Below are 11,248 nucleotides of genomic sequence, written 5' to 3'. Positions count from 1 at the left end.
AATTCGCTTGCCTTTGCTGAGGAGCACGAAGAGGCGGGAAATCCTCCGTCCGAAATCCGTCCGTCCGTCCGAAAAATGCCGGGTCCTTCTTGCGTCCTGGTTGGTTGTTAGTTGCCGCCTGTTTTCGGATGCGTTTGAAGTCCTCGCGTTTGGAGCACTGTCTGTCGGAACCTTGGTGAGCACCACCACAGTTGGTGCATTTTAACGCCACGGCTCCATCCGCAGGGCAGTCGGAAGTGGCGTGGTCTTGAGCGCAATTGCCGCAGCGTGGCTTAATGTTGCAGTTGCGGGTGCCGTGTCCAAAGTTCAGACACCGTTGGCACTGAGTCACATCGCGATGGCCGCCACGGTATGGCTCCCAGCAGACGATGATGGAATTGAAGGAGCGGATGGCTTTCAGCTGGTGGAGCGTCACCGTTCCCTTCTGGAAGTGTACCAGGAAAAGGCTATCCGGATACGCCTTCACATTTTCGTCCTTCCTTGTCATCCGATAGACGGCACTTGGGGCCAGCTTGTACCGGTCTCTGATTTCAGGTTCGATAAACTTCGGGACGAAGTTTGGTAGGCCCGTAATGACGACCTTGAATGGCTTCTCACCGGGAATGTCGTGGGTGAAGAATTCCACCTTGGAAGTCCTCAGGTGGGCAACGACCAAGTCATACTCCGCTTTGGTACGGAGCACCACCTTGGTGCCGACTCTGCCCAACTTGTATTCGGCTTTAACGCCCAGCGTCGCTAGATCTGCGATGAGCTCATTAAGATGGGCATTTTTCACTACCAATGGAGGTAGCTTCACTTTTGCCGCACTCGGACCGGCAGGATTTTCGTTGCCGATGGCGTCGCCGAAATCACCGATGTCGCTGGCGTTGGTCGCAGTGACATCGGACTTCTTCCTCTTCTTGCTGCGTTTTTCCAACACAGCTGGCTGGATATTCCCATCCATGGGGAGAACAGCAAACCTGTTCGAGATAGGCACACCGGAGCTTCCTTCACCGGGGTTCTGGACCTTCACCGGGCTTCGCGACCGATGTTTCCCCATTTCGGGGCACACACACACGCACGACAAACCGCGAAAGAGAGAGCGCGAACACTATCGCCACGAACTTTTTAAACAACTCGAGAGACCGAGCTAACACCGAACTGAACTGCTTGACGATCAAGCAGAAAATCATGTTCTGATCAGTCTTGGCAAAATCAGAAATCAATCGATGTTTTTCCGCTCTCATGCGCTCGCAATATCATGCGTGATGTTGGAACAAAATATCATGCTTGATATTGATTTTACAAGCTTCTTTGATATTGCGAGACTATTCACAACGGGCAAAAATCAAGCTGAAAGTTGACTCGACACAAAAATGATTCCGTTGCCCATCGTATTCTTCGAAAGAGAAAGTATAGTTTGCTATCTCTTTTTACTGTTCACCGATGGCAGACACGAAGTGACTGCTGCCAGCCGTTATGGATGTTTCGGTTGCATTCGGGTGTAAAGCAAAAATCATGTAGTTGAATCTCACCACAGTTTGTTGAGATTTGCAGCTGGTGAGTTTTGTTAGCTTGATATTCCGAACTGCGATATCACAGCTTGCAAAGTCAACCGCACTAGTTTGCTTGTTGATTTTTGTCTACGAAAATCAAGCGTGATATTGGGCGGTGGTGAGATTTGATTTTTTGATATTTTCCCAACACTGGTTCTGATCATCACTTCCATTCTCTTTTATAACATGCATCTGCTATGTTCAACCAATCGTAAACGATGAAAGAACAAGAACACAACAACAAGAAGAATTTAACCCTCAAGTAGGTATAAAAAAGCCGAAAATTGGAATTTCTTGTCACATTCGTTTCAATCTTACCCGAAGAAACATAAACAGCATAAACAATGACTGGACGTGGCAAGTGATGCAAAGGACTCGGCAAAGGAGGATCCAATTGTGTTGTATGATAACTTACAGGGTATTACCAAGTCCGCCGTCCGTCGTCTGGCTCGTCGTGGTGATGTCAAGCGTATCTCCGGTCTGATCTGAAACCCGAGTGTGCTCAAGGCAAGGTGTTGCTGGAAAACGTCATTCGTGGCGCTGTTACCTGAAGCGTCAGGGACGCACCTGAGGTTAAGCTTCGTTCAATTTCCCTATCAGAAACGGCCCTGTTCAGGGTCACCAACTAATTTCAAAAGAGATTGTTTAGGAATTCTACTAATCTTGGCATGAATGAAATTCCTGGAACCAGCAAAACGGAAGCAACCAAGCTTCTAATCCTGAAGCAACTGGGCTCTCTGAGTGCCCATTTCTCGTAGCGATGAAGGCTGCCTTTCCAACCACCGGGTCAACCCATGTCCAGCGTAGCCGTACAAAGAAGTATTTATGGTGATCTTATATGGTTGACATAGAACTGCCTTATTGCATTGAGAAGATAGAAATTCAAATAGCCAAAAAATTTTGTGACCCTGAAAAGGGCCGTTTGATTTGTCAGATGAGTTCTGATGAACACAGAAATATCAGATGAAATTTTTTAAACTCGAAAGCGCTTCTCATGATTGAAGGATGGAGATGTACTATGAAAAATCAAAAGCTAAAAATTGTTCATCTGAAAATGTTCCTATTTGCACGATCTCTCATTATTTAAATATTTGCTTTGCCTATGATCCTCGAAGCGCTCGAAAACTCACAATCCTGGGTTCCAATTTGCCAATCTTAAAATAAGGAAAAAGTTTGTTTACCTTATAATGAGATGGGTTAAATTATTCAAACACACAGAATTATCCAAATTGATCCCAAAAATTTCAACAATAGTAAAATAAATGTTATACATCGATACAAGTTATCTGAAAATCAGATGTTAAAGAACGAATAGCTTTCAAAAAAGGGAAGACAGTATAGAATCATATTTTATTTTTGAGAATTAGTTTGATATCATGATATCACAAAATAAAATGTTTTCCCTGTAGATAACTTCTAAATGTACTTACCTTGCCGTAAGATTTGATAGAAAGTAACACATTGTTGAGATATCGTTAAAAAGCTAACACTGTTAGAAATTTGGCATGGGACGCCATTCAAACGCCTTTGAATTCACTTCGGCCTATCGGATGAAGATAAAAATTGATTCGGTCGGAGCGCTTATTTGATTTTGAGAATAATGAGTGCAAACAGTCATATCACGCGTTCTAATTAACTTCGTTCGGTAGCTTTTGAACTAAAATATCGCACCTATGAATAATTGACTTGTTAACGCCGAAATCAAGGATTTATTTGAAGTTTTCTGCTCGATAGACCTAAAATGGGCGATTATGCCGAAGTATTTCTCTACCCTACGTTTTTACCCTTTTTACAAAGAAGGGTATAGATATCACTTGAAAAACCGACTATCGATCCGAGGCCCGGAGGGCTGAGTGTCATATACCATTCGACTCAGCTCAACGAGATCGGAACATGTCTGTGTGTGTGTGTGTGTGTACGTGTGTATGTGTGTGTGTATGTAACGAAATGAATGCGCTCACGTTACTCAGCAACCGCTCAACCGATTTGGACAAACTCGGCGCCAAATGATAGGTCTTGGGGTCTCATTGAACGCTATTGAACGGTTTTGGAATCGGTGAACCGGTTCCGGAGATATGGCCGGAATAAGATCCGGTGAATATGGACCTTCACGCTGGATTTAACGGAAAACGTATCAAAACCATCATATACCATTCGACTCAGCTCGACGAGATCGGAACATGTCTGTGTGTGTGTGTATGTGTGTATGTCTGTATGTGTGTGTATGTAACGAAATGAATGCGCTCACGTTTCTCAGCAACCGCTCAACCGATTTGGACAAACTCGGCGCCAAGTGATAGGTCTTGGGGTCCCATTGAACGCTATTGAACAGTTTTGGAATCGGTGAACCGGTTCCGGAGATATGGCCGGAATAAGATCCGGTGAATATGGGCCTTCACGCTGGATTTAACGGAAAACGTATCAAAACCATCATGCAACACATCAAATTACTACAGAATTCAAAAATAAGATCAATGCAAGTCGTGTTAAGTGTTCCAGACCACATTGGACACACTTGGACATGTTCCGGGTACCCCGGGGAAGTTGCTTGAATATGAATTGAATTAAAACCCATTAAATCACATTAAAATACGATGATAAGGTGATTGGTAGCCAAATAGACTACACCCGGATATATTCCGGGTACCCCCAGGCAGTGGCGTAGCGTCACTGGATGACACGGGGGTGGGGGGCTTGGTCACTGATAATGACAATAAAATAAATAAACTTGAATAAGTAAGAAGGGTCTGCTCAAGCAAAGTGCTGAATCGAGAAACTTCATTGCTCAATTTTCAAATGAAATTTTATTTTTCAGTTCATATTGCACAAACCAAACGGCCCAATCTGACGGTAACTACGCTGTTACATATCAATAGAATATCATAACATCGCAGTAAACGTCGGTAAACAAATTGAAATCGAGACATTCCGCAGCCATTATCCGATTGAAACATTAGCAAATTAACTATAAATTGATTGTAAACACACGGACTTGTATCGATTATGATGACAATTTCCATGCAGATTGGATGAATTCCAATGACAATTTTCAAATCTTTTGCTGGTATCCCAAGGGCACGATTGCTCATTCAATTACCGAATGTACATGAAGAAACTGAAGCCTGTTGCATAATGCAGGATCATCTTGCCGGTTTATAAATACGTCTTCCACTAGTAGGTTTCCTCAAACAAAGAAGGATGTCCTTCTCAGACTACAGCATATTGGACACCTTGGAGGACCCCGTTGCCTTCGGGATATCATCTTTGGTCAACTTGATCGGTAAAGTAGTTCTATTGAGTATTTGCACGACAACTAACGATAATTTCCTTACCAGTTTTGAAGTATTTCAAACACGTTTACTGCACTTGCATAGTTACCAAACAGCCCGATCATGATTATTTGTCATACTTCAAAAGTCCGTATTTGACAAACTGGATAAGGCAAGCAAACTTCAACGATGTAACACTTCAGGATAGTATTGACAATGGCTGCCAGTCATTCATAGTCACCCAGGCAGCATCGTCCGTATTTCTCGATCGGTTCAACTATCTACATGATCGAACGATTCAGCGATTCTCCAGTAAGAAGATCATCTTCCTCGTCGATAGTCAATCGAACCACACGGCGATAGATCAACTAGTCCAACATGATGCAATTCATGATATTCCCAGACTGTTGTTACTATTTCCTATCGATCCAGATCGAATCGAATTGATTACTAACCGATTCTCCAGTCGAGACCATTTCCAGGAGTTGATGATACTGGACAGCTTCGTTCCATCGCAAGGTACATTCCTTCAAGGAAACGATCTGTTTCCGGACAAGTTGCTCAACTTGGAGGGCCGGTTTGTACGCTTAGCTATCTTTAACTATCATCCTTACACCATCTGGAAGAAGGGGAACTCAACTGAAGGTTCCAATGCATACTTCGAACAACGACCAGTGCTGACCATTGACGGAACAGAGAGCAGGATATTTCTGGAATTCTGTTCCATGTACAACTGCAGTTTGGATATCTCGCTTGACGAGGCAGGAGAGTGGGGTGAAATATTGGACAATCGTACTGGGAATGGCATTATCGGTGCCGTAGTTGAACGTCGAGCGGACATTGGTGTGGGAGCACTTTATTCTTGGCATCATGAGTCTATCTACCTGACCTTGTCGAAGCCAATATCTCGGACCGGAGTCACCTGCATTACACCAATGCCCAAGCTACTTAGTGGGTGGTTGATTCCTATTTTGCCGTTTTCACAAAATTTGTGGATTGCTGTTTGGAGTACGTTCGTATTCATGAGTTTCTTTTCGTTGATTGTAAACTTCATGGTGGATAATTTTCTTCTCAAAAAGGTAAACTCCCCGTAACTGGAAGACACAATAAATTTACACTAAACGAACATTTCAGAAACGTCGCATTGATTTGTGCGGGTCGTTCATGACCATAGGCAGCATTTTCATTCTACAATCGGTTCTGCTTCGAATCAATCGGAACAAGCTAATATCACAAATTATCATCATGGGATCGCTGCTATTTGTTGGCCTGATGATCGGGAACGCTTACAGCGGAGGCCTTTCCAGTATCATGACCATCCCACGATACGAACCCCCAATTGATACGGTTCTTGAGTTGGCGCAAAGCAACATTCCCTGGGCATCGACTCACGACGCGTGGATCTTCTCGATTCTGATGGCAACTCAACCGACCATTGTCAAAATTCTGCATAATTTTCAAACTCATCCAAAGGAGATCCTAAATCAGCACACCAAACAGCTCGATTTGGCCTACAGCGTGGAACGATTGCCATACAGTCACTTTGCAATCGGTGAATACATCGATGAGGAAGCCTCGCACAAATTCCACCTTATGATAGAGGATATCTATTGGGAAAACTGCGTAGCCATGTCCACCAAGACTTGGCCGATGATGGAACAGCTGGATCAGTTGATACTGACGATATTTCAAAGCGGAATACAGCGCTACTGGGAACTGCAGGTGAGTTCCTATTGACTGCGCATGCGTTCGTTTAGCACTCATAATGAGTACATACCTTGCTTGTCATTGGTAGGTGGTGTCGAAGTTCGAGAACAACAAGATACAGCTGACCATTGCCACTTCGCGCCATCGGAATAACGCTGGACCAATTAAATTGCAGCCATCTCATCTGCTGGGTGCGTTCCTGATGCTTGGCTTCGGATTGGCCGCTGGGTTGGTGGCATTTCTGGCCGAGCTTTTGATGGGAAAACTGTACCTAATGAAAGTCGCGCGTTGGAATGCTTCCTATGAGGGAATGCAATACGTGAGTAGTCGGTCAGCGTAGCATGGTAATATCGGAGAAAGTGATATTAAAGACTAGTAAACCAATGGGACTTTGAATGTTAACCAGAGTGATTTTAACCATAAATCCTTATTATTAAATTGTGCTAAGCAGGTAAAACTTGTTAATGTGTGTGGTATAAAACGGTACGGAATAGTCCGCTAATTTTCATTTGTTGCAGTATAATGCAGATAGGGGAATTTACGTATTCTCGTCAATCTAAACAGCATCCGTACTTCTATTAGCACTTTCTCAGCGTCACGCACACAAATGATGTGTTTGGCCTCCCGGACCTGTATGTGGGCTTGGAGAAGGGGTCTTCCAACCCGAAATTCAAGGCAAGTATATTCGTGTTTACCAGTTCCGCTCCAGATTCGTCCGTTGGTTCGACTGAAAATCTTTTTTTCACGTCTGTTATGACTCAAATCTATGTCACAATTGACGCTCGTAAATGTCACTCTCAGAACACCTAAATTTTCATGATAATTTCTAATAGCGAATTCGTTTATTATCGGGGTTGGAACCAGTTCCAACCCAGTGCGAAACCGAACTTTTTGTCAGTGCGAACCTCAACCTGAGCTAGGTTTTAAAAACAAACGAGCAAACTGACGTTTGTCAGAAAACAAGCAGACCCAATCTTGATACCCGATCCAGGTTGGAACTGAATAATAAACGAATTCGCTATAAGTGTGTGGCACAGCAGTTTCATCGATATCGAAATCATTTTCACCGTTGCAAAATACCAAATTCAGCGTCCGGCTGAGTTGATTTCGGCTGTATTGTGTTGACTGAGATTAATGAAATCCATTCCATCAACGAGAGCAATACTTGCAGCGGTCAGTGAAGATGTTTGGGTGAGGTAGACCCTGTTTTCATTTGATCACCCACTGAAGAGGCACACTTAGAAAAAATCCTGTAAATTTACGTGCTCTGAGAGTGACATATACGAGCGTCAATTTTGACATAAAGTTGAGTCATAACAGACGCGAAATATAGCTCAATCCAACGTAATTTAAATCGCGCGACGAACTTTTCAGTCTCGCAGCACTTAATATTACATGACATGTTTGTTTACGTCTCATCTTTTATGTTAAAGACGGATTCAATCACGTTAAAAATTAGTTATTTCTTAGCGTGCACTTTTACCTATTCATACTCACCATCCTGTCTTGGCCTTGTCGCTACCTGCACCACTTGACTGCCCATCTCACCCAGCTTGCAACGTGAATGATGAAGCAGGGCGTCTATACTTCAATAAAATTGATTATGTCTAGACCAACAATTGAAATAGGCGGAACAACCGAACGTAAACAATGGCTTTAAATGCAAATTTCTCGAGAATCAAAGCACATAAGAAATCTAACACCATCATCTGATAGAGCAAACTTCCTTTATCGAATGGCTTTGTTAGTTTACGTGGGAGTATTTTGATTTGCGAGAATTTTGTGTCTAAAGCCATTGTTTATGTTTGGTTGTTCCGCCTATTTCAATTGTTGGTCTAGATGTCTCATTAATACTGCAGTATATTTTTGATCAAGACTGGGCCGATGTGTTTGAATGCATTATTGTTGATGAAATGACTGTACGTTTCTGTAATAGGTATTATTCAACATTATATTTATTTCCCCAGCTTGAAGTACTCCTCAGCTCAGAGTGCTGAAACAAGAGCGTCATCACACAACAGCACCAGCGTGCACAGGAATCTTGTTAAGGAGGGGCATTTTTTTTCTATGGTGCATTTAATCTGGGGTGTTGGGTGATGGAGCGGTTCACCCACCACTGTTTCCCTACTGTTCAATTTAGCTAATTTTGTTTATTTTTTGCTCCGGTGGTGGTTCATCTTCTTCAATGCAAACTGCTTTCAGACAGCCAATGGAATTGGCAATTTAATACCATCACTATCAATATACCTGATGACAATCACGAACTGCTCGTGGTGGCCACAATCGCTCGTCTCATCTACAATTATTGCCACTGGTTTTCCTCGCAAGGTTTTCGCAATGTTCTGCAATACTACATTGTGTAATAACGTAATCATGTCATTTTGAATACGGTTACTTGTGTACTGGCTGTTTTTTTAAGGCCCAGTTCTTCGTCTATACCCTTCCTGGTTTTGAAATTTTTCCACGTTTCCATACTACCAACATGGGTATCACTGCGATTGCCCATCAACTCGGTCGCTTTCGTTCAATTTCTGAACCCTGTAGGAATCGTTGTAACAATGTTTTATGTCATGCTCTTCTTTACAGGTTAAAAATATGAACCAAAGAAAATATATCCTTCAAGGTACTGGTATCATATTTTATTCAGTTACCTTTCTGAAATTTTGTGCAGTACGTTTTTGTATATTTTGAAGGCATCGTTACAGTTATTTTTGACTGTTTCAAGGTTTTGTAAGCCCTTATATGCTGTTGTAGTTACACTTTACTATTATCGTTGCGAGTACGTTGAACTTGGTCATTTTCAGCGAAAATTGTAGGTCTATTTTTTAAATTTTGACCTAAATGCCAAGGCTAAAAGGATAATTAAAAAGGTTTAAAAAATATGTAACGATTGGAACAAAAGCACAAAAAACTATTATGACAAGCGAGTACAGGATTGTTAACGGAATTACGACTTGTGCGAAGGATTGAGCATGTCAACCCTGTCCCAAAGTACAGCCAATCGGGGTGACATGAAATGATGCCGAACATTCAACATGTTTTAGAGATGATACAAAGGACAATCCCGAATTTATTGCAACGTACATAAACAGCTGTAACTTTTTAACCACGGAAACAAATGGCTTGAAATTTTCAGAGAAGATTCTTAGACAAATTCAACAACAATAGACCAAGGTTCAATGGCAAACTAATAACTGTCTTTAAATTTTATACAGTTGCAAAAAAGTCCATCCTCAAAATTCCTTGAAGGTCTTTTCGAAATTTTTAGAACTCTATGAGCTCTATTAAAATTATTCTCAGAAGTTCTCTGGAATTATTTTTAGAACTCTTCTTGACTTTTAATCAGAACACCTTGGAACTGAATTTCTCTTACATTGTTAGAAGAATTTTCTCAGTATTATCCAGGAACTATTCCCGGAAAATTAGAAGAAATTATTGGTACTCCCTAGAAATTTTCCACAAAATCTCATTGGAATTTCACTCAAAATTTAATTTTCTCGGTATTCTTTTCGGAATTATCTTGGAACTATCTGCAGGATTCACTAAAAATTATCCACAGAATTTTCGTGCAATACCCCCCATATATCCTTTGAAACTGTCCTCAGAATTCAATATCCTTGAGGTTCTTCTTGGATTTTTTTAAAACTCTCCTAAGAGCTCTTTTAGAATTCACTGGAATGATATTTAGAACTCTTCATGATTTTTGCTCAGAACACCTTGGAACTGAAATTCTTTTAGAGTTTCAGAAATTTTTCCCGAAATGAGCTAGAAATTATCCTCGGAATTGCTTGAAATTTTGCTTGAAATCCCTTTGGAATTTCACTCAAAATTTGATTTTCTCGGAATTCTTTTCGAAATTATCTTGAAACTATCTGCAGGATTCACTAGAAATTATTTGCAGAAAAATACTCCCCAGAAATTCTTTGGAACTGTCCTCAGAATTCAATATCCTTGAGGCTCTTTACGGATGCTTTATAACTCTCCTAAGTCTTCTTTTGAAATTCATTTCAGAAGTCCACTGGAATTATACATAGAACACTTTGGAAATGAAATTCCTTTAGAGTTTCAGAATTTTTTCCCGGAATGAGCTAGAAATTATCCTCGGAATTCACTCCCTTTGGAATTTCACTCTAAATTTGATTATCTCGGTATTCTTTTCGAAATTACCTTGGAACTATCTGCAGGATTCACTAGAAATTATTCGCAGAAAAATCATGGAATCATCTTCAGAAATCTTTTCTTTTTTGAACAGTCCTCAGAATTCAATACTCTTAAGGTTCTTCTCGGAAGTAAAGTTCAAGTTGTCCGTCCATTCACCAAAACGTTGTATTTTTTTTTCAACCAGAAATGTTCAATAAAGCTTGCCCCTACATTCACCAGAACTGTGCATACATCAAGAATTTTCAATTTAGCTTGCCCCTCAATGCAGCAGATTGTTGCAAATGTAACACCAGACATTTTCAATTATTAAATTTAAATGGTAATTTTAAACCAGAAAATTTCAATTTACCAGAATGGTGTAAATTTTCCACCGTTAATGTTCAATAAAAATTGCTTCTCCAATCTTCTGATTCGTGCAGATTTTCCATTTTCTAGCAGACATTTTCAATATACACACTTAGAAATTATTATTTTTACACGATACGTAATTCAGCTTTGACGTAAATCATAGAACGTAAACAAACATGGCATGTAAAATTAAGTGTCCTGAAACCGAAACATATGCAACTCGACGAA

The 11,248-nt window shown here is 41.1% G+C and overlaps 2 protein-coding genes across 2 annotated transcripts; both read left to right on the top strand.

Moving 5' to 3' along the window:
* The first annotated feature begins 4,733 nt into the window (after positions 1-4,733).
* On the top strand, positions 4,734-5,898 carry LOC135697019 (uncharacterized). The gene is made up of 2 exons (XM_065216574.1): positions 4,734-4,815; positions 4,871-5,898. Exons 1-2 carry the CDS (start codon positions 4,734-4,736, stop codon positions 5,896-5,898), a joined length of 1,110 nt encoding a protein of 369 aa, XP_065072646.1.
* A 93-nt stretch (positions 5,899-5,991) lies between these two features.
* LOC135697012 (uncharacterized) lies at positions 5,992-6,851 on the top strand. Its single transcript, XM_065216560.1, has 2 exons — positions 5,992-6,526; positions 6,600-6,851. Exons 1-2 carry the CDS (start codon positions 6,050-6,052, stop codon positions 6,849-6,851), a joined length of 729 nt encoding a protein of 242 aa, XP_065072632.1. The 5' UTR covers positions 5,992-6,049.
* Positions 6,852-11,248: the final 4,397 nt, after the last annotated feature.

Source organism: Ochlerotatus camptorhynchus, unplaced genomic scaffold (genome assembly GCF_037179485.1).
Source record: "Ochlerotatus camptorhynchus isolate MF236.1 unplaced genomic scaffold, CSIRO-AGI_Acam_v1.1 ptg000007l, whole genome shotgun sequence".
Classification (NCBI taxonomy): Eukaryota; Metazoa; Arthropoda; class Insecta; order Diptera; family Culicidae; genus Ochlerotatus; species Ochlerotatus camptorhynchus.
Note: the sequence above shows the minus strand (reverse complement) of the source record. Positions and strands in the feature narration are given on the sequence as shown.